Source organism: Diplotaxodon limnothrissa, linkage group LG5 (assembly GCF_057381915.1).
Source record: "Diplotaxodon limnothrissa isolate DT_005_m linkage group LG5, D_limnothrissa_male_GT1.1, whole genome shotgun sequence".
Classification (NCBI taxonomy): Eukaryota; Metazoa; Chordata; class Actinopteri; order Cichliformes; family Cichlidae; genus Diplotaxodon; species Diplotaxodon limnothrissa.
In genome coordinates this window covers 37,570,502-37,593,835 of record NC_140600.1, presented here as the reverse complement: position 1 = coordinate 37,593,835, position 23,334 = coordinate 37,570,502, and the positions used below count along the sequence as shown (strand labels likewise).

Below are 23,334 nucleotides of genomic sequence, written 5' to 3'. Positions count from 1 at the left end.
CTACTCAGCAACAGCCACTCAAGTCGTGACGTGTTCACGGTGCTTCCTGCAGCGCCTTAACCCGGGTCCTAGAGACAGTATTTGAGCTTTCTATTCGCTACTTGGCGCTGTTGCTATGGGGCTGTGCATGTTGAGGCGTGCACGTTGCACCGTGCATGGAAAACAGTTTGCGTGTGCTGACTGAGAGTCTAAGGTTGGGGCAGAAAGTGTCAGGAGCAGGTTAAAGAAACCGCATTGAGAGCATAAACATGATGAAACCAGATTTGATTCCGCCACTTTTTATTGTATTTTTTTTTTATTGTTGCTGTTGTTATTGTTGTTTACCTTCTTTAATGTCGACGATCCAACATTGTGACTACCGCAGGACAGTGAAGCATGGCTCCCCGTGCGTCTGAGGCGATGACCTCGTTGAACTTTAACCCACAACAAATATTTATGCAGGTGGTTTATTATCTGTATTTTAGTCTGTGGGAGTTTAACTAGACTTTTATAAATTATGTAAACAACTTTCATGTGTTATTAATATCTAAAAAATATGTTATATAGGTCCAGGTAGAGGTGAAACGCTACGATATTCATATTATTAAGTTTACAGTATACTGTAAGAGGATGTTTACATGTGAAAAGTGACACCCCAGGAACTTATGTTGTTCTGTAAGTGCAAGTTACACAAATATGTCAACAAGCACCCGATGTTTTACTATATATATGCGACAAATATATTTTGTGTGTGTGTGTGTGTATGTATGTATGTATGTATGTATATATATAGATATATATATATATATATAGAGAGAGAGAGAGAGAGAGAGAGAGAGATGTTTTTGTTATACAAGTATATATAAGTAACATACCTACAAAACCAGAATTTCTTTTAGCAAAGAACTGATAAATTTCATCATTGCCAGATTAAAACACGGGAGCATTAGTCTGCGGCTGGATCACACCCAGCTCCGCGGGCTCGCGCCACAGACGCTCCACCGGCCGGGCATGTGTTTTCATATCTCGCGCGGAGCAGCAGCAGCAGAGCGCGCGGTATGAAATGGCTGAGAATACGAGCAAGAGTGCAAGTGTGTGCTATGCTGCAAATATTACCTGACAAACACCTAACACATGGCCTCCAAAAAACGCGTTATTTCGACGTTAGTCTGGGTGGGGGCAGGTGGGTTTTTGTCCCCCTCGGACATGCCACGGGGGTAAAAAAACAAAACAAAACAAAAAAAAACCCAAACCAAAACAAGGCAGGTGTGCGGCGACTGCCGGTGCCACGGACAAACTTTACACAAACACATGGAATCAAAAGTCAGGTAAACGCACGCGGATGGCAACACAATAAATGAACACGTCACGGGAGCAAGTAAGCGCTAAATGGATTGGATAGAAAACAGATTTTAAAAAAAAATTCACGATAAAACAATTAGTAGAGGGGGGGAAATCGATTCAGCTTTTGTGTTCCGGAAACAAACAATTCTTCGACATTAGATCCATGCATATATGTATATTTTTAGATTTTTGTTAGAGCCAACACTGTTTAATAAAACATGTTCTGATTCTGCTGGTGTTATCCCCAGCTAGAAATTGGTTGCCAAGCATTGCATCATTCCTTTCATGTGACTCCCATACGCCCCAAATTCGTCCTGGCCGTCTTATGACTGCATCACAATTGCTGCTCGCACAAACTATACACGCTAGTGTGAACAACCAGCTAACCCGCAGATTTCCCCCGCCCCGAGCTGTTTTCGGGTCACTCTATTGGATGTCACCAAGGAAAAGATGTTAACTCTGCTCTTCTTATTGGTCCACGGGAATGTCAGGTTTCGTCGCTCTGGTTAGGTTGCGCCGAAATTACCTTCCCATGCATAGTTCGGTTGGCGTCTCCCACAATATAAACGCCGCCGGGAGTTTCCGTAAAATCACATTCAGCCGTCAAGACTGAACAATGGTTAACATGAGCTATCACCAATTTTTACTAAAATATCTACATTCGAATTCAAGACAGTCGAGAAGGCGAGCGAATAAAAGAAAAAGGGTAAGCGGATGTTCCTGTTAGCAGTTCTGCTGTTTTTAATCTTTCAGTGAACAACTAACGGCGACTTCACACACTCTCGGAGTGCTCCATCGGTGTAGTGGAAAACGAAAAAAAGCACTGTGCATGTTTTTTGGCCGATATTTCAGAGCCATTTTTAGAATAACAGTTGCTTTAATCGACCATAATTTTATTCGAGTTGTTTTTAGGTGTTGTCCGCTTCGTTTTCCAAGTTGTCAAGCTCTCACGGACTTGTGCAGAGGAAGTTTCGATGTTTTGGCAGCCGACCGTGCCGAACGCCCCGACACAATTCCGCGAATGTAGCACCAAAGGCATGCACCGCTTTAAATTTCAGTTGTCATTGATTGTGAGCGTTTATAACAGAGTCTATACTGCGCCGTAACGTCTGACAGTAATTGGTGGAGCTGTCGACATGAAATTGGACGTGTTTAATTTTTGTTTTTTGCGCTTTGACAGTCCCGTTTAGGGTGAAACGTTCACCGCTGAATGAGCAGCTGTTTTCGTTACTTTTCCTTTCCACCCATCCCACTCTTTGCTTTTCTCTTTTCTCTCTACGTCTCCTTTTGTTTCGCCCATTCCCCCGGCTGGACTTGGGTTTCCATGACGTAATTGTCTTGGCGTACAGTGGTCATGTACCTAAAACAGGAAAAACGTATATACGCATGTTATTATAAAACACTGTTAAAAAGGAAAAATGTTACGCGTTTTGGTCACCACAGTTTTAACGCGTGTACGTTTGCGTTCACATCTGACGTTTAACAGGAGGAAGCTAAACAGGGTTTCTTTATTTGTATTTTTTACCGCTCACATTTTATATCACTGCCTAAGTCAAAGTATTTTATTTTTTCTCTTTACACATTAAAAAACCTTTTTATGACAAAACTCAGTCATTGTGATGGCTTTTGTGTACTGGTCTTTAAGACGACTGTAAGCAGAGCAGACAGTCAGAGCTGGACTCCAGAGTTTCCTCGGCGTTTTAACCACTTGTTTATCGACTCCGGCGTGTTTTGAGGACCGTCAAAAGCAGGGGGCGCAGTGGAGAGCACCTTGGTCTTTGTTTACAATAATTATGTGACGGGAATTTTGCCTTCTTTCTTCTTCTTTATTATTTCATCAGTTAAACCAGTGGCGTTTCGGGCACCTTTTTGTTTCCACTCACAGCAGGCTCGGTGTTCGCCAAATCTCTATTTTGATTTTGAAATCTCAGCAATTTCAATCAGTAAGGGGGGGAAAAACACTATTCTTTTTCTTACTAACCTACTAAATATGTATGTTTCTTTGCAGAATTATTGGGACAAGCTATCTCCAACAAATTGCCAGACTTGATTAAAGGAGGCTTTCTAAAGGTAATATTTAACATTCATTCCATCTTTTAAGATTTCGACGTGATCTTTTTTATTTTTCCATCCATTTAATTGTGGAATTACGGCATCCTAAATTGATTTCATTTTTTTGGTGCAATAATGCATTTTTCTCTGTGTTACTCTGTTTTATTTAAACTTGATTAATTATTGAGTAGACAAAGCCTGACTATAGTATTCAGTTTTGAGACAGACCATCCTAAATCCCTGTGTACTCGGACTACATATCTAATTACAGTTATTTTTAAATTGAACACAATGTCAGTCATCTAACCTGCAGCTGCTTTGCACTTTTCCCTTTCACCCCCCCTCCCCTCCCCTCTCAGGTCCAGTGTGAACTGTGTGGCCGAGTATCTGTGCGTTGCGACTGATTGGCGAGATGACTGCCGAGTGGCTACACCTGCCCCCGCCGTACCCCCCTGGTGTGGGGCCGTTGTATGGTGCAGAGTTGGAGGCGTGGTATGAGGACCTGCAGGATATTCTGGGCTCTGACACAGGAGGGGCAAAACTGGCACGAGCCCCTACATGCACCGAGGTCAGTAGTTTGAAAAATGAAATGGTATCATACCCATGATGAATGTGAGTCTTTGTTCATTGCACTTTTTTTTCTGTTTTCTTTTATTTTAATTTTTGTGAAAATTTTCACTCGTGTGCCAGACGACGTTTAATTTACTTGCACTTTTTACTCTCGACAGGTTTTGACATTTACATTTTGTGCTTCCAGAAGGAGCCAGAGTTCATGGATGTCCTAGAAAGTTGCTCTCTGACGTGGCTGACTGATGGCAGCCAGACATGGGGTGACGGTGTCCAGAGGACCACAGAGGAGATCCACAGCACCCAGACCCTGCATCACAACTCGTCGTCATCCTCCTCTTCCTCCTCCTCCTGCATGAGTCCAGCTGTTACAGAAGAACGGCAGGTGGAGGCTGAGGGTGGGAGAAGTGGAGATGGCTCGGCAGGAGGTGGCAGTGACTTGCTGCCTCCCGAGTTCTTCGAGTTGCTGAGTGATGGAGGAGTGGGAATGGTGGATGCGAGTGGAGCAGTGATCAGCGGTGGCTATTATTACCACCACCAGCACCACCAGGCTAATGTCCATCCTGCATCTCCCTCAGCCAGCGAGGAGGAACTGCCTTGTGTCCCCGATTCGCCATCTTGCTCCTCTTCAGCCTCCCAGTCACCATCTCAAATTTGTTCTTCTCCCTCTTCGCCTGTGTCTTCTCCCTCTGTTTACCCATCCTCCCGTTTGGGAAAACGCAAGAGGACCACCAGCGAGAGGGCCAACGGTGCCTTGTCCTCTTTTGTTTCCTCCTCGCAGCGCTCATCCTACTCATCTACCAAAAAGAGTCGCAAAGAAAGAGAGCAGGAGAACGAGAGGAAGGTACAGGAGCTGACAGAGCAGAACGAGCATCTTAAAGCAGAAATCGAAAGGCTGGGAGAGGAGGTACAGAGGACACGAAGAGCCCTTATCGAGAGACTAGTCAACACCAGAAAATGAGAGGGAGGTGGTGAAGGAAGACGGGAATAAAATATGTCAGGTCCTACAGAATTCGAACAAGCAGTGGTGGGGAAAGGTGTAACAGGGTGGTCATGAAATGCCTCTTAGAAGAATGGAAACCAAAGATAAATTTTTATAAGTGAGGATTTTGTTTCTTGTAAAAGACAGATAAAGATTGCAAGAAGAAGGAAAGTGATGAAAGTCAAGACATGAAAGGGTACAGAGAGAAAAGGGGCTGCAACAGCATTGCGGCTTTTCGAAAGACACAGCATGTATGAAGGAGAACAGACGGCTCTTAAGTGCAAATCATGCAGAGGTTTTAATGAATGTCATTTTGAGGAATGCCTAATGAGATCCATATTTTGAGTTGCATGTAGGACAGAAAGGAACTTCATTTAAAGAGCATTTCACTGATAGATCTTCCCACCATTTTGCAATAAATTGTAACTCCTACTTTAAGGGCTGCAATCTGGCTAGCAGAGATTATTTGCCCCAATTTGTGGAGAGTTTAGGAGCTCAGGAAAAGTCTGAAAGTGCCCAGTGCAGTGTGAGTATGAGAGAATGCTTTTTATTTGTGGGGGGAGGAAAAAAAAAAAAAAAAAAAGACATCATTTTCTTACTTTTGTATAACCCATGGCTTGTGTGTATGTGTATTTAGATAAAGCAAGTAGGAACCGGCTCTACTTTCTAAGCTGACCTTTTCTATTATGGGAATTTGTGGTAGAATTATTAAGAGCTCTTCTACCCTTATTTACTATTTTTATATAATGCTGTAATATATACAATTGTACTGTAAAGGCTTGTACTGTAATATACCAACATATCCGCTGTTATTTTCTCATTGTAGTCACTTAAATTGTTAATTGTAGAATACTGCATGCATGGCTTTTGTCACTGATGGCATTAAATCTATGTATTTTACCATACCATTCATTTTATCCTGCGTTGTAACACACTCAATTTGCAATAAACAAGAAAACTAGAATATTTTTCTGTGTCTGTGATTATTTGTCTTAAGGATCTGTGCTCTTTGTGTGTGTGTGGTAAATGAGAAAGGTGGAGAGTACAGACATTTTTTTCCTGAAGTTAATCATTTTATTTTATGGATCTAAAAAAATGGTATTCGTAGCAAAACAAATTTCCAGAGGATTTATATATATATATATAAAAACATCTTTAGATGCACAACACACCTTCCAACACTAATATCGTATGCTGACTTTATCACAGGGAGAGTATAAAATCAGTTTCTTTTGGTGTAGGGATTTGGAAAAAATCCCTCCATTCTGTAGCTGTATTCATTGGACTCTCTCTTTGTCGGTTTTCATTTCCCCGTCGGCCAATCCAGCATTTCATTAGTCCTCAGTGCCAATACCACATTGTCTTAGATCCTGTCACGGCTTTGCCTTAAGCTAATACCCATCTTGCTCTCTCTCTCTGTGTACATCTTGTTCCCGTTCTCCACTATCATACCTCGACCCATACTTAGACTAACCTCCATCCTTTTTTCTTTCCCTTTTTAAATTTCACTTCTTCTTGCCCTTTTGAGGTGCAGGCTCAGGGTTCTTCCCCTCAGCCAGGGCTAGCTGTTTCTTAAGGTCCAACAGTTTGGCCACCTCTGCTGTGATCACGGCCTTCTCTGCTTTCTGGGCTTTGAGTGCTCGGACCTTCTCCCCCTGTGATGAGTAAAATTAAACAGTTGTTGAGAATTTCAGAATGAAATCACAAAAGCAACGATTTGTAGTTTTGCAAATGTGCGTTTTTGTCTGCAGAAGGACGTCGCCCTAAACGAATTTCCAAATATTTGACAGCAACAATCGTGACTGAAAGTATCTTGTAACATATGAAAAAAAAATTCTATTATAATTTTTTTTTAGAAATCTACAAATTACAAAAAAAATTTCAAAAAAAGAAATAACAGATTTTATACTTAACGAATAAATTCAGCACGTGCAACAAATGTTTGGTGTATGTGCGTTACTTCCGGAATGTTAGACGTTTTTGTTCTTTTGCGGAAAATACAGTACGCTTTGTTATCCAGTTATCAAAAAAATGAATTAAGAATAAAACGCTACATTCAATTTTTATTTCAAATTATTCAAAAATACTGATTACAACGCCGCTTAACATGGAAGAACCGCATTGGCTTTTCTTAGATCAGCAGCGTATTTAAGGCGGCCGGCGCTCTCACCTGCTCCGCCACAGCCTGGGTGAGCTGCTTGGCTTTCTCCGGGTCCACTTGGTTCACCGTCCCCACCTCAACAGCTACAGCAGGAGCTGGCACAGCAGCAGACTGAGCGCTGGCAGCGTTACGAACTGTTGTCTGAAGGTGGAAACGGAGAGAAGATGTTTGAATCGAAGGCATTTTGAGGATTATTTCTACACAGTAATTACTTCATTTCAAACAACACTACTCACCACTCAAAATGCAAGTGGGATCGTATGAGTCAATGAATGGACAATGAATCACAGGAGACACGAGATGATGAGTAAAAATACAAAATTTGAGGATGTGAAATTAGCAGCTAGTGTTAGTGAAGGCATGCGGTAAATCAGCGCTGACACTCCAGAACTACTGTGGACTGACTCTTCACAAACAAATACCACTCAATACCTTCTTCTTAGGTGGTTCGTCTTCAAGCTAGAGGCAAGAGGGTTTAGAAAGGGATTATTTTTTATCTATATGACTGATGCTTAATACATAATTTAAACATTTGCGGTGTGTTTGCGCTATATCGTGTTTTAAAAAGCGGGCAGCTCAATTAAGTACAAATTATTTTTTATGACAGTCTCACAGACACCAGTGAACAGATATAGATTATCAATTCTTTCTTATTTCATTATTAATTAATATGTTGAACCTATATTACTACGAGACCCGAATGAACTCATGCACAGACCATTAGGTACCATAAACATCAAATACCTGCTGTCCACCAAATTTCTTCTTCAAAGCTTCAATCTGATCCGCCTCCAGTTTCTGGAATAACGGACTGACCTGGGAAAAACGAGTTGGCAGAGGCAATAAAAAGGTAAAAATTAAAAATATATGCAGGAATTTTCAAAAGTTTGCAATCGTCGATCCAGCCTAAGGACAGTATATCTGAAAATTTAACCTGGAGGCTCTGTGCTCATCAGTGAACAAAGAGGATTATGCAAGTAAGTAAGTACATAACTATGTATGAGAAATCGGCAGCGTTTCCGTGATGCCGACCACCACACGGTGAATAGCGTTACACTTCAAACAAATGAGAATATTTGTGTACATGTAAGCGTCCAGATACTTATCCGAGGACAACAACTGCAAATCATTATAGCAGTAGTGTTGGACTTGAGCCTCAGTAGGCACAAACAGATCACCACAATTATACCTGAAGGGACAAGTGGCCTGAGAGAAACTTGCTGCTTGCTCGAAGGCTGAGGCCTCCAAACATAGCCTAGGCTATTATTCTTTATTATTCTATTGTTCTGCTCAGTTGACACACTGTTGCATCCTCATTGTATCACCCAGCATTAACAGATACGTTCCTGTGTCTACACATGTACAACCTGTGTGTAATACGTGTCGCGGTTGTACTCACCGCGCCAATCCGGTGGCCTGCACTCAGGGAACATACAAAGGTGCCATTGCCTTCTAACATGGTGTTGATGCAAGATGGAGGGGCGTTGAGTTGATCCCTGATTGTTTGGCTGACCGCTGGCATATACGGGGAGAGCATCACCGACAGCAAGCACGCAATATTCACAGACACACCAGTCACCGTGCCTGCACGCTGCCTGCAAACAGAGGATAAGTAAGTCGACATCTATAGGTCAAAATGGACAGAAATTAGATCTTAAATACATTTTTTCTACAAAAAATTCAATTTAAGACATTTTGTCTGAGATAAATCAAATTAATTTCTCCTCTAAACAGAGATGTTTACTATTAAAAAAAAGTCATTTTCCCGTCTCTGTTTTATTATAAAATAAAAATTTGTGACTAATAAAATGTAACACAAATCCAGGTACCTTTCTGAATCTCCTCCCTTGATCTTCTTCCAGGGTTCATTGACCTGAATGTACTGATTGCCGTGACGAGAGATATTCAGGATGTGTTTCAGCGCATCGCGGATTCTGTGACATATCATATCGATCATTAAGAGCGCGACAATGACAGCAGGACGATTTTCATCAATACTCGAGGCCCAGTCTACTCACATAAAGTTTCAGCTTGTGATATAATTGACAATTTAACTAGTAGTTCAGAAAATTATTTGATAATTTATTTGTACATTTTTGAGTTTTAAATCACTGTGTAAAACAAATTCAAGACAACAGCAGCTCTAAAAAGGTCATTTTAATTAAGCTGGCATGTTTCTGTCTAAATGCTAACATCACCCCACTGCTGTTGCTTGTCACTGCTATGTGATTCTTACTTGATTTTGTCCATGAGCTGGATGTACTGCTGCAGCTCCCAGCTCACCAGAGCCAGAAGCTTCTTATCTTCCTCCTGTAGCTCCATCACAGGCACACAGCCCTCAAAGAACTTGGTGACAAACATGCCGGCTCTGGAGAAGAAAGCGAGAGGAGGCTTTTTACAAAGCAGATAATCAACAGGGGTCAGAGGAAAATGCTGGAATGAAGAGAGACGAAGCGAGAGACTTGGGGAGGGGGTGCGAGAGCAAAACGAGGGAAGGGCAGGTTGCTAGACTTGCTAATTGTTTATAAATTATAGATTTTGTTGCCATATGTAATTGCAATGCTCTCCTTATTTAAACCAACACAACAGTGCACTGCGTGGAGTCGCTTCTCAGTTCCTTGTTTGCTTCTAAACTGTAGCTGTGTCTGGAACATGTCATTTTTGATATGAGTCTTATGTGCGCATCAGGAGGACGTTCGTGGTGAGAAAGTTTTTGTCGTGGCTGATGCAACACACTGTTCTATATTTTACACGTCTCTTAGCCTCTGAGGAAGGTCTGCGAGACCAAAATGCTTTGACAAGAATGTCAAATTTACAATGAACTGAGATTCTGATGTGTGAACAGAAACTTTGTGTGTCCTTTTGTTTGTTTTAGCCTTCTAATTAGTGAAACTGACATTCCCTAAGGGTTTTCATTCAGGGGGAATAAAGAACAATATTATTACTGGTAAAATGAGTGAGTCTACAGCAGTATTTTTGCTAGTAAATATGGGCATTTAGCCATATTTGTTTGTTAATTGGCATCAAAATATTTTTAATAAACAGCATTTACATGGTACAAAGTCTTCTATAAATTTGTATGTGTGTCTAAGATGGACCCACTGTCACTAATGATGTTGTGATTCAGGGGTTGGATCCAGGCAGGACAGAACTTCTTTTCTGAAGCAGAACACTTACTCCTCCAACACCTTAGGCTGGTTGCAATCTACAAGATATTTTCGAACCAATTAGGGATCAGCATTGCTGCCCGAGACCAATTTTGAAGATCAAGGTACTTTGGGAAAAAAAAGCTGCTGAGAAAAATCTTTGATGTGGGATTTAACCCTGATCTTTTAAAAATCATTTGAGGCGATGTAATTGGGGCTAAATTACGCCATCCCAAACAAATTTGGAAAACTGTGTGAATCTCTTGTAATAGTTAAAGTACAACAATCTGAAAAGTTCGTTGTTAATTGGACTGGATGACAGTTTTATTGCATATTTACTTTCTGAGTGAAACTTCTGCAGAGACTGTGAGCAACTTGAGGATGTAGACTGCCCCATTTTTTATATCGCTAGTGGTTGAGATGAACTAATAACATTATAAGAGACAGCTTAAAAAAAAAAAGACCCAGAAAAACAAGTATTTGTATGTAATAACCTAACATGAGACTGGTTCGAGTTTGTTAGGTTTACTGACCATTTTCAGATTCTTAAATTTGTCTAAAGTACATTTTATTTGTAAAACATAAAAAAGAGAAGGAAGTCCCTTTAAAACATCTTGGCTTTTACCAACCTGTTGATGAAATTGCCCAGGTTGTTGAGCAGTTCAGAGTTGTTCTTCAGAGCCATGTCTGCCCAGGAGAAAGCTGAATCCTGTCCCTCTGGACGCACATACAGGAGGTAGAATCTCCACACATCAGAAGGGATACCGGTGTCCTTCGCCATGTCTCCAAACACACCCACACCGCGGCTCTTGGAGAACTTTGTGTCCTCATAATTCAGATATTCTGAGTGAAAGTTACAGCACAGGTTACTGTCAAAACCCAAAGCTTTGACCAAAACGCATAATTACCCATCCAGTAACACTGCACCCATGTTTCATTCATGTGTTTTAAAACAACTTCAAGCATCTGCTGAGAAAACCAAAATCACACAAATACTTAATCAGCCGGCGAAATCAGTCAGTTATAATAAGTGCTTACCTGTGGCAATGAGGTGGTTGACAAGAGTGTAGTTGTCCTGGGCTCCCAGTAGAGAGCAGGGGAACACCACACTGTGAAAAGGCACATTGTCTTTGGCCATGAAGTTGTACAGCTCCACCTGGTGGCAAAGAAAATACAGTGCACTGTGAGGGTGACATCATATTAGATCATCATGAGATCATCCAGTTCAAAGAGGACTTATCTGCTATCCCCAACCCCCCTCTCTGCCTCTCTCTCTCTCCTTCTGCAAATACAGAGCATCACACACTCATAAAACGGGATCAATCCCAGAGTTTTAGATGGAGAGATGAGCCAGTGAGTGAAGAAGATAGTGATGCTTATGTGAGCAAATGCCTGACTTTGATTAGCTATCAGATTTTAGGTCCATTGAGCAGACATGCAAATGAAGAAGCTAACTAAAGAGTACTTGCTTCCTGTTTGACGCTTGTGCTAGATATGTAATTAACTGTGTGTAAGGTTAAAATAAATGTTAAATGGTTCCTCTTTAAAAAACAAAAAAAAAACAAAACTAGAACACAAAGGGCGATCCTTAAATAAAAATGATCTAGAAAACTATATTAAGACTGAACATGTTGTGCATTACATCTCATAGGGCAAATCTTGATCAGCCGTATATATCCTTCACCACAATCTCTTGTGTACAAATGATAGCCGTGGGAGTAAAACTAAACGCTAATGTCTTTCTCTGTTGCACATCAGAGTTATATGGAGCTAGGAAATACACCACGTTCTAATGAAAAAGACCAGATGGGGGAGTAAAAAAAGCTATTAGATCCATTCACTGTGGAAAAGGGGACAAAAATCTGTGCCAAGCTTGTGCATCAGTACTGTCTACGGCTCATGAATTTTGACATTTGTTGGGGTCTGGGCTAGGGGGGTGGTACCTGATGGGGATTCTTCCACCACTTTTCCCATTCGTTGGTGTAGTTGGCCGTAATGGACAGATAACCAATGGGGGCATCAAACCACACGTAGAACACCTACAAAGACAGAAAGCGAGTACCAAATGATAAGAGTCCAAATTTTCTGTTTTGTTACAGAAACTAATAATGATGACAAAAGGAAAAATAGAAAAAAAATTGAAAGAATGAATTCTAAGGATGCACAGAGACCTGATCAGAAATGGCATCCTTGGAGTATTTGTGTGCAAGAAAAAAAAAAGTTCCAGAAGTGTGTGCTAAAAGTTATTAATATGTTTTGATAAGCCAAACCTAAAAAATCTGATATTACATATTGATATTATGTATTATATTTCAGTCACTGCAGCTTTTGTGACGAGGTTATGAAGCACAAAGTCATTTTAGTTGTTAAAAACACGACTTTAGATATGAAGTCAAAGAGAAAAAATTGATTGGATTAAGCATGTTTTCAAAGTCTGCAGAAATACCAAACTAAACATCAAGAAAACGAGATCTGTGATGTAACCATTTCCTTTTAAATAGAAGCAGACCTTCTCTTTAAAGTCAGCGTGAGGTACTGGTGTTCCCCACTGCAGGTCTCTGGTGATGCAGCGAGGTTTGAGTCCATCTCTTAGCCAGGAGCGAGTGATCTGTTTGGCATTTGCTGTCCAATCTCCTGTGCTGGTTGACTTCTCCAGCCACTGCTCCAACTGACTTTCCAGCTGCACAGGAGAAAGAGGAGAATGAAAATGCTGACAAAATACACCCAGTGTCTTAACTCTAAAGCACAGCTTTTGAAAGACTAAAGCTGTTTATATAATAACATTACCGCAGGGATAACTGCTTTCCACAACTTACTAAACTGGATTACTTTGCCTCCATCCCTGTGACCAAAGAAGCACTGTATGAACTGAGAATGGACGGCTCAGGGCATTCAATGAAGTGTGAAAATCATACCTTTGGCAGGTCCAGGAAAAGATGCTTAGAGGAGCGGATGACTGGAGTCTGCCTACAGACCTTACATTGAGGTTCCTGGAAGAAAACACGGCCAACACCGATAATCATTGATTATAGCAACATTTGACAAGAATTTTTACTCTGAATTTACCAATTTAATTTTACAAAAATAATTTTAAGAGTGTGAACGCAGCAGTACATTAACAACTCTAGAAAGTCTTCTAGATTTACAGTTTTCTACCACAGGGGAAAATAAATATTGTAACAGAGGCATAATATGCGTTCTCCAGCGGCAATCTAAAAAGCCCAGAAACACAAGTGATGCATACTGGCATATTTTAGAAAGGGTACTATAATCTCCAAGTACATTCCCGAAGTACTAGGAGATTATTTTTCCATTAATATTTATATTTTCATATTAGCAATGAGTAAAAACAAAAGAAAACCAGAAACAGTTTACATCATTATATCATATTTTTAGTTCCCAACACAATATCGCACAAATCCTTAGCACTAACGTTACTCAAATGAATCCAAACTCTGACTATAAAAAGGACAAAAATTACTATATCAATTTGTTAAAGTATTTGCAAAAATGTATACATATAAATATAAATGTGAGGCTTCTTAGGTGCTGTAAGAATGATGACATATATAATGCCCATATACCAGTATCCTTTCCAAATGTTGCCAATATGAACAAAGGCAGTAGAATTTTTAAATAGTTTTAAAGACAAAAGACAGTTTATGAAAGTTTGACTTTCTTTGACCTTGAAGAAGAGATCAGAGGTCCAAAGTATTGTGATATTTAGAGTCCTCATACAGTTGATCCCCAGTATTCACAAACATCTGCTGAAATTCCCCTCTAGACCCCTTCTAAAAACACTTATTTACCTATTTTAATAATTGAAACTCCAAATATGACTTAAACTATCACTTAAAAAAAAAAATCATAAAAAAATGTATTTGGTCATAAAAATAAAGTGAAAATAATTCAAATGTTTTAGATGAGACTGAAAATAAAATTTATAAAAAAAAATGTTTTAGATGTGCTCTACAAAGAAAAAAATCAAAAAAAAAATTTTTTCGAATAGGCGAATTTTCTTTTCTTTTTTTTCTTTTTTTTTTTTCTTCATCCATTCGTTTTTATTTAGTTATCGTCATGTTTTTGCCAGAAAAAAATAGTTGTTGAATAGGCGAATTTTCCGCGAATAATTTGAAGTTACGTTCCACAGAAAAATCTTTTTGTTGTCAGTTTTTGACAAATAAATAATTGAAAACCTAGAAAAAACGTAGTGAATGTTTGCTAACATGACCCCACTCCCCTACAAAGCCTTCTTAGACCACAATCAAAGATTTTCAAGCTTTCATGTTCACAGACAGAATCCCACACACACAAACACTACCAGAAACAAAAACATAGTAATTATGTGTGAGTTGTCAAGAACTTTCTTCCACCACAATTCTCTCTATAGTCATCAATAGTTATGCCCTCTACAATGATATGAGACGTACAGGCTGCTCTTCCACACTCACCCTGAGGTCCACAGCATTGATGAGTCGTCCACACTTGTCACACTGGTCACCACGAGCTTCAGGGTAACTGCAGTGTGGACAGATACCTTCTACAAAGCGGTCAGCCAGGAATCGCTGACAGTTTTCACAACGTAGCTGCTCCACTGTGTCTTCTATTAGGAAACCACGCTCATGAAGTCGCCAGAAAATATCTTGAGCTATCCTGAAAGATTAACAGAGGAACAAGATGGTTAAAAGGGTTTCTTTAGGATTATAGACAATGACCTGTGTTAGATACAGCGATACGGTCTTATGTTGAGATCATTTATTAAAGCCTGATCACAGTTTGGGGAGTTTTTTTGCCAGCATGGATCAATGCTGCTCTTTTATGTTGGTTAGAAATGGACGTAAACTTTCTCAGCAAATATGGCCAGGGAAAAAAAAATACATAAGAAAAAAAATCAAGAGAAGATGGTTGGTTGATACTACTGAGTGATAAGAAAAATATGAAGCAAAAAAAGAATTAAAACAAAAAAATCAAACAAACAACAAACCCCCCCCCAAAAAAAACGACAATTCAGCTGTGGGCTGGTAAATGTAAAATCTAAGGCCTAACCTCCTTTCAATGGATCAAGTCAAAAGCCTTTAATCTGTGGGCTGTTTATTTCTCAAAGCACACTGCACTGGTGCATGGTGCTTGATGTCTTTTATGTTGTACTTTATCAAAGCTAAGGTCCCAAAACAAGAGTTTTTATCTTTGTAGTCCTTGTCAGTGTGCAATAACTAGAATTTAGGACTAATCTTTCGTGAAGAAAAGGCCATGCCTCAGAGGTGTGACTCAGAGATCCCACGATACGATGTTACCATAACGTGATATTACTGAAATTGTGGACATTTTGCATTATGCTGAGTACTGGAATAACACTTACTATGAATTTTATCCATTTTAACTGCAATTTATCTCCTCAGAGTTAAACTTTGTCAATATCTGTGTTATCCAATAGATACAAAGTTGAAGTGATCTTTCTTTGGTAATGCTTTTGCTACAAAACGTTTTAAGCCTCCCAAATGTTGCCATAAGATGGAGTCAGTCTGCTACCAGTCTCCAGTTGAATCTAATCGAGCTGGCAATTACATACAACCGGTTTCTGATTACACAGCAATTAACACAGCAATAAACTGTCAAAAAAATAAATTAAAAAAAAATCCCCACCCATGACAGCCACCCATCCTTTCACAAATGTTTCTAGCAGCAGTCTGCACGACCAGCTGACGAGTTTTACACACCTGTGGCCATGAAAGTGTTTGGAAACACTCGAGTTCAATGATTTGGATGAGTAAGCAAATGCTTTTGGCAAAATAATATACAACTCAGCATTTCTGTGTATTATTTAAACACACAGAAAAAAGAAACAATTTGTGTTGTTAGTGCATTTAGGAGACTAGACAGAGGGACAGAGGGCGAATGGAGGAAATGGTCTGGGGTGGACTTGAACTTAGTCCCTCTGCAGAACCTTTGATGCATGAGTCGCCAGGTCAACGCATATTTCCACCCTTTACAGACATTTCTAATTACAGAATTCAGTAAAGCCTTGGGAAGTAGGCAGTAGTAACCTACATTTAAAAGCCATGCTGTATAATCTCTGAGATTAAGAGAAGTACAGTTTATGGTTTATGGTTAATTTATGGTTAGACTTCCACTACTGGTATCTAGGGCAAGATTATACTAATCCGATGTTAGATAATTTTATAGTATACGGAAACACTAATGTTTTCATTCATCAGACCCACATCCAGCCTATGTCAGGACTCTGGTCAAAAAAACATGATCTTATATTCTGCTGGCTTCTCTGTTTAACCTCCTAAGACCCGAACTCTTCCACGGCATGCATTTTTAATTTCTCTTTGATATCTGGGCATATTGGGACCTGATGAATGTAAAAAAAGAATTACCAGATTTTTTTCCCCCCCGATTTTTGTTTCTAAGAAAAATCAGAGCCACATATGGGGATATTCGTTTAAAATTCCAATAGAACAGTAGCAGTACAATGTCCTCGTAAGTGGATATCAGGCCATTGTTGAGCAAAATTTATTATTTTGGTCTAAATAACCCAAAATGTGATGTCCACATATGTGGACGCCAGGTCCTAGGAGGTAAAAGATACTTGTGTTTCTTGAAAGAACAACCTTGTCTTAAAGTACCAATTTAAGAATAGACTCATTTGTTCTCACCCATGTCCTTGGACAGGCCCTCTCACTTACTCTGTCTGCTTCTCGGTGGTGGTTCTGCCAAAATAGTCAAAGTCAATCTGGAACCATTTGTAGATGCTGGAGTGAACAGCGTGGTACTTGTCACAGATCTGTTGGGGTGTCAGGCCCTCCTCTCTGGCCTTGTTCTCTGTAGCAGTGCCATACTCATCTGTGCCACACACAAACAACATATTCCAGCCTCGTAGGTGGCCATACCTAGCAGAAGCAGATGGAGTAAGGTGTGGAAGAGTTATGACTCAAAGATGATGAGTGAAAAAACATAGAACAAGTATACACAGGCCTTTCCATTACACATCTACAAGAATGTCTGTGTATTCAGGTACTGTTTGTAAAGTCTGCATTTGCTGAAAGGAACAATGATTGTTTTTCCAACAGATTACAAAATGTAATTCCTACCTGGAGAAGACATCAGCACTGAGGACACAGCCAATAATGTTACCCAGGTGAGGAACATTATTGACATAGGGCAAGGCGCTGGTCACCAGGACATTTCGCTTGCCCTCCTGAGGCAAACTAGTGGGAAAAAAAACAGAACTAAATTTTAGCTGGCCTTAACAGTATACATGTGTGTGAAATGATGGTGCCATTAATAACTTACATGGGGTGTTGCTTTTTTGTAGCTGGAGGGCAAGTGTTCAAACCCTTACTCCAAGTGAGAGCTGCTGCTTCCATCTCCTCCTCTGAAACAACACGCTCACCTCCTTCTTCCTAATCAAACCAGGAAACAAAGACAATCATTATCCACGACATATTCTCCGCTATTATAGCATCATCTGCTATCCACACATTCACTGACTTCCTATAAATGTGTGTTCTAACATTTGCTCTTAAATCTGACTGACACTTTTAAAATACTGTGCTTTCAAAGAGTATAAACCATGTTTGTGGAAGTGCATGCGTCTATAGGTTAATGAAAACCAACAATGATAAGTTTTCCTAGAAACCTAATGTGTTGTTTGGAAGAAAGGCACTAAATTTATGCCTCTCAGTAAGAACACATTCAGTCTAATAGTTATCTCGATGATATACTGTTGCAGGTACCTCAGCAGAGTTGCTATTACATGGCTGTGTCTCTCTGCACTGGCTGCTCTGAGGAGCAGGCTGCTTCTGCATATAGCTTTTCATGCCCTGCAGACCTTTTCCCTGTAGCACTTTCTGAGCAGCAGACTGACAAGCGTTCATAGCAGCCACACGGTCAAACCAAGCCTTCAAAGACTTGTGTTCACCTGAAAAGAGATCAGGAGATGGAAGGTGAAATTTTGTAAAATACGTGAAAAAGAGAAATCAGAAATTAAACATTCAAAGATTAAATTGAATGAAAAAGTAAGTTAAATAAAGCAAAGCAAAAGGGAAATAGCCAGCAATACATGTCAAATAATAATGGATTTTAAAATGCATTCATATTTACCCAGTGTTAGTGAAGAATCAGATAAAACAGGAAAGAATCCGGCCCACAAAACAAGATCAGCAGCGGAAACAGAATCCTGAAACACAGCACAGTTAATTCAACATTAGTTTAAAGCAATTGCTAAATACTGTTTCTGAATTAACAATGTTTTGAAATCCCCAAGCAAAGGAGAAGAGGGATTAATCTTTGCACCTGCAACTTTCTATATAGAGAACAACCATGAAGGGGACTACTTACAGCTTTTATGTGCTTGCATCTCACTAAAAAAGTACTACACCTACAGCTAAGACTTCCTTGCTGTGTGCACTTACGGCACTTTTTCTTTAGTTTTATAGAAAAATGTTGCCAGAGGAGCCAGATCTGGCCCAATGGAGTTGCTCAGTCAAGCTCAGATAAACTTTAAAAGAGATATTTTGAACTTTTGACTTACTGACTTCTATCAAGTATATATTTTGTAGATTGAAAAAGCCTGAAAATGTGTTTTCTTTATTTTCTAAATGTACTCACACAATAGACTTTTCAGTCATAGCATTATGACCTCCTGCCTAATATTGTGTTGGTCTCTCTTTTGCTACCAAAGCAGCCCTGACAAATCGAGGCACAGACTCCACTTAGACCCCTGAAGGTGTGCTGCGGTAACTGGTACCAAGATGTAAGCAACAAAACCTTTAGGTCGTGTAAGTTGCGAGGTAGGACATCCTTGGGTTGGACTTGTTTGTGCAGCACATTCCACAGATGATTGATTGGATTGAGATCTGGGGAATCTGGAGGCCAAGTCAACACCTCAAACTCATTCCTGTGGAAACCACCGTTTCTTTGTAGCAGAGCTTGAAAAGAGGCCACAGCTGAAAAAGGCCACAGTCATTGGGGAATACCGTTTCCATGAAATGGTGTACATAGTCTGCAACAATGCTGACAATTCTGAGACCTTTCATTCAGAACCAGCATTACCTTTTCAGCAATCTGCACTACCAGCAGCTTGTTTGTTGGATTGGACCACATGGGCCGGCTTCACTGCCCACACATATCGTGAACTTGTGCAGCCCATGACCCTGTTGCTGGTTCACTACTGTTCCTTCCTTGGACCACTGTTGATAGCTACTGACCACTTCAGACAAGGAAATCCCACAAGAGCATTTTTCCTGCTTTGAAGACATCAACTTTGAGAACAAAATGTGAACTTGCTCCCTAATATATCCCACATACCAACAGCTGCCACAATGAAAAGATAATCAGTGTTATTCACTTCCCCTGTCAGTGGTCATAATGTTATGCCTGACTGGGGTATATTACAGGTAAACATGCACTGAAAAAAGAAGATACACAGGAGACCATACTGTACCCCAGTTAAATAAGGTGCGTTCCTTTTGCTCAAGCTTTGTTCCAAGACGTTTATGGGACCCTGGAGAACCTTGGACACCTCTGAACTCTTCCCCTGCAGCACTGCCATGTGAAGAGCCTGCTGCAATGCAGGCTGCGCAAAAAGGACAAAACAGGATTAATAACAATTTACCAAGCAAGTGTGACTGAGGTCAGAGAATTACTTGGACTGCTTAACGCTTGTTTCCGTACATTGTTCTTTTGATAGCGTGAGTTTTAATAATTTAGCAGCATGGATTTATATCCGCTTTTCCATGAGGTTTATAGAAGTACAGTAAGAGGATTCTGCACAAGAGAACGTACAAAAGCATGAACTGAAAATAGTTTTAACACAGCAGATTAACACCAAACTAAAAGGTCTGCTTATTTATGTAGAGTATACCTGAAGAACTGTGGCCTCCCATTCCAGCCATTGATCGCAAAGATCACTGCATTCTTGTCCATTTACTTCAAACAGGTATCTAAGGGATTCAAAACACATGGTAAGAGATATATTTTATACTTGCTGCTAAAATGGGTAAAGCATAAAAACATAGTTTTGGTTCTATTGGTTGCCATCTTTATTTTATTTATTTATTTATTTAAGTTAAAATCCACTGTGGGGGTGTACAGAAGACAAACTACAAACTTTGCATCTTTTTCAAGCAAATTATTGACCTAACTGTATACTACCACTCATAAAGAGCCAAGCAAAAAGGCCTATGTGAAGTTTACTGACCGGCAGATGGCATTGGAACTGAAAAGGTATTGTCCACTGGGCAGGGCCAAAGCTGGCAATGTTGGACGGCTGAGGAAAGGCACCACCCTTTCTGGGAAAATGGAAAAAGAGACAAAACCTTTTAACAAATATTATACTCCTGGACTAGTTGGATTAATATTGTTTATTAAATCTAGGCGGAAAATGTAGTCACATGTTTCAGTCAGAGCACAGATTTTTAATAGTGGCTCACGAATGGTGGTTCTTTATACGGCATTATTACAGCAGACATTTATATTTTATTGCATTCACCTGAAGTAACGAGCAACATTTTGAATTTGGTATAAAAATGCTTTTTAAACTGTGTGGGGTTTTTTCACTGTCTCTAAGACAGTTTATATGCGAGTAGTCACATGCCAGATGGCTCTTGGTATTCATCTCTGTGATTCAAGATTAGCACCCATCTGGGGTTAGGATGAAGCTGGAGTTTGTTACTATTTTATTAGAAACTATTTCACAGAATACTAAATTAAAACTTACTGCTAAACCTAAGCAAGTTTTCCAAAGGGCCATTATTGTCAAGTATAGGTCAGAACTATGAGTCCCAAATACTCTACTAAAACCTCTCTCAACTGTGGAATGAAGTCGGGGTACCAGGAAAGAACCCACGGACACGGGAAGAACATGTACACAGCTGCTTTTTCTGTCTGACTTCGCCGTGCTAAAGGCTTTTTGGCTTCCTGGATTCCTAACTGTGACTTTGTTGGGTGTAGACAAAACCCACCAAACAGGAATAACAGTGCTGGACATGTATGCCACATCACATTTTGGCACACTTAAGTCTGCCTTGTGTCAGCTTTGGTGAAATATGTCCGTTTCACAGCAACAATAAAGCAATGAATAAAGAAAAACATGTTTCTCCAAACGTGTTCTACCTGTTGGCTTTTCTAATTCTGAGACAGTGAAATATCCTACAAAACATAATCATACCTAGGATAAACTCACACTGTTTATATATAGATATGTACTTTATTAATAAAAACAACACAGTCTTCTAACTTTATAATGGTAAGCTAATTCAAACAGACGGTAGCTGTAGCTGCACACTGGCTAAAAAACAAACAAACAAACACCCCGACATGAAGCTGGACAAGCAAACAAGTCTAAAACATGACAAACGAACGGTGATTTCCAGTAAAGCTAATTCTAGCCGCTTCTCAGACGCAGATATTGTTCTCTACATTCATTGTGACTGTCACTCACAGACAGATGCCACCAGAAGAAGGCTGGCTAACCAGCTAGTTCGCTAGTACACAGTCACAAGGACAAGTTTAGCTCAGACCTGCATAAAACTTGCATAATGGCTAGCATGTTTTACCAAAACACTGTCGTTATTAGTTATAATTACAGGTAATTACACAGAGGAATGCTAACCTCACTAGGTTTTCTTACCATCGTGGTTGACAAACTGGACGCCGCACTGCACTCCCGTCGCTTCTAACGCTGCTAGCGCCTTCAGGCAGTGCGGGTTGCCTTCACTTACGAACAGATTCATTTGTCCGTTGGTTGCCACACAAACTAAAGACTGGTTGTTATTTTTTATCACTTTTAAACAAGACAAGCCGCTGCTCAGTAGTAACTTCGCCGGCGAGTGCTGACCACGCTGATGCAAACACTGTCGGCGCCGTTAAAAATGACGGGGATGTAGTTTTAGGATGTTTAACGAGCCGCTCAGAGAAGCAGTAGTTCCCTGTTTAGTTGACTACACCTCCCATAAACCCTTTCCCAAACAGTCATTTTGGCAGTAACGAGGTGTGCTTGCGCTTTGTTAATAGATCAACATCTCCGGGCGGAGTACACTGTTCGTGTTGTGCGCTCTCTGACGGAACACGCCGCAGAGTATAACGAGTGCCTTCCATCGCCACCTTTCAGCAGAGCTGATTGGTTACGCGTACAATCATATTGGGCCACTGTAACCAATCTTAAAACACCAAACCCGTCCAGCTCAGACTATTTTTCCATCCGCTTAAAGAGCGAGGAGTCTCCATCATCATGGGCTGCAGGGGTAACTTAGTGTCCATGCATGACTATTAATTAGGAAAAGTGCACCTCGGAGTTCTTTCTTCTGCTCCCGTTAAACGAATGATGTGAAGTTATCTTTACTCTTCCCACAAGAGAGGCAAAGCAAACTTACCGAGGCGCAAGTGCTTATATATCTACAGCGCGCTCTGGAGACATAACTCAGCAGTCATCACGTCGCTGCAAGGTGAGTTGTGCCCCTCACACGAAAAGAAGATTGATCACTATTGAATTGTTTGCAGAGAGAACTCATTTTCCGCAAAAATATTTATACATTTTTGCAAAAACTATTTGTGATCCAGTTTGAATTCACTGTTATTTGTGGAAACACTGAACCACGAGATGTTCGAATTTCATTTGTAGGAGTTGTTGTTGCCACATTTGGCTATAGATTGAAACTTTCATTCCCACTCAAACATACAAAAGACAAATGATTTTTGTGTAATGTGTTTTATTTATTTATTTACTGATTTCCTTTCTGCACCTTTACATTGATTATGCTTCATTTTTATGTATTTTGGATGCAAGCATTAATTTTGTAGGTACAATATGAGAATTATTCCACCTTGACAACAAAGTTTTACTCTTTGTTGTCAAAAAAATATGTAGGCAGGCCCTGTCAATTCTGCCTCTATAAATAGTTTACATGCCTACGTTTTCCAAAACAAACATCTCAGAACATGAGACTTTGAAACCACATGCTGTATATACAGTTATTACAACTGCTGAACTGAAACAAACCCACAAACGGCTAACTTATAGGCCCAAGACAAAAGCAGATTTTCAACCTCCAACCATTTCCTGCTGAAGAGCACTTTCCACTCTTCAAAGTTTCCTT

General features: G+C 40.0%; 2 protein-coding genes across 4 annotated transcripts; one reads left to right on the top strand and one right to left on the bottom strand.

Annotated features, from left to right (window-relative positions):
• Positions 1-1,928: 1,928 nt before the first annotated feature.
• On the top strand, positions 1,929-5,855 carry ddit3 (DNA-damage-inducible transcript 3). 2 transcript variants are annotated; one of them, XM_085354704.1, is made up of 4 exons: positions 1,929-2,029; positions 3,332-3,393; positions 3,735-3,943; positions 4,133-5,855. In XM_085354704.1, exons 3-4 carry the CDS (start codon positions 3,788-3,790, stop codon positions 4,901-4,903), a joined length of 927 nt encoding a protein of 308 aa, XP_085210830.1. In that variant the 5' UTR covers positions 1,929-2,029; positions 3,332-3,393; positions 3,735-3,787; the 3' UTR covers positions 4,904-5,855. The 2 variants fall into 2 exon arrangements, with proteins under 2 accessions (XP_085210830.1, XP_085210831.1); XM_085354705.1 differs by lacking the exons at positions 1,929-2,029; positions 3,332-3,393 and having other exon boundaries at positions 3,876-3,943; positions 4,104-5,855.
• Positions 5,856-6,121: 266 nt separating this feature from the next.
• Positions 6,122-22,092, bottom strand: mars1 (methionyl-tRNA synthetase 1). Of its 2 annotated transcripts, XM_085354702.1 has the most exons (22): positions 21,870-22,092; positions 20,439-20,529; positions 20,103-20,181; positions 19,683-19,814; positions 18,341-18,416; positions 17,974-18,158; positions 17,531-17,640; positions 17,329-17,445; positions 16,924-17,127; positions 14,683-14,884; positions 13,147-13,221; positions 12,741-12,911; positions 12,175-12,270; positions 11,270-11,387; positions 10,861-11,074; positions 9,322-9,453; positions 8,915-9,019; positions 8,485-8,680; positions 7,830-7,901; positions 7,518-7,544; positions 7,095-7,226; positions 6,122-6,579 (listed from the first exon to the last, which is right to left on the bottom strand). In XM_085354702.1, the coding sequence occupies exons 1-22, from the start codon at positions 21,970-21,972 to the stop codon at positions 6,430-6,432; spliced, it is 2,787 nt and encodes a 928-aa protein (XP_085210828.1). In that variant the 5' UTR covers positions 21,973-22,092; the 3' UTR covers positions 6,122-6,429. The 2 variants fall into 2 exon arrangements, with proteins under 2 accessions (XP_085210828.1, XP_085210829.1); XM_085354703.1 differs by lacking the exon at positions 7,518-7,544.
• Between the last annotated feature and the right edge of the window lie 1,242 nt (positions 22,093-23,334).

Bases quoted from the DNA above. Each gene is read 5' to 3' on its own strand.
- ddit3 (XM_085354704.1), top strand. From the start codon at position 3,788: ATGACTGCCGAGTGGCTACACCTGCCCCCGCCGTACCCCCCTGGTGTG. The intron at 3,944-4,132 runs GTCAGTAGTTTG...TTGTGCTTCCAG, and splicing joins GAGCCCCTACATGCACCGAG to AAGGAGCCAGAGTTCATGGA.
- mars1 (XM_085354702.1), bottom strand. From the start codon at position 21,972: ATGAATCTGTTCGTAAGTGAAGGCAACCCGCACTGCCTGAAGGCGCTA. The intron at 17,446-17,530 runs GTAAGTTATTAA...TTTTCCCACTAG, and splicing joins ACAAAAAAGCAACACCCCAT to TTTGCCTCAGGAGGGCAAGC. The intron at 14,885-16,923 runs GTAAGTGAGAGG...TTAATCTTTCAG, and splicing joins ACCACCGAGAAGCAGACAGA to GATAGCTCAAGATATTTTCT.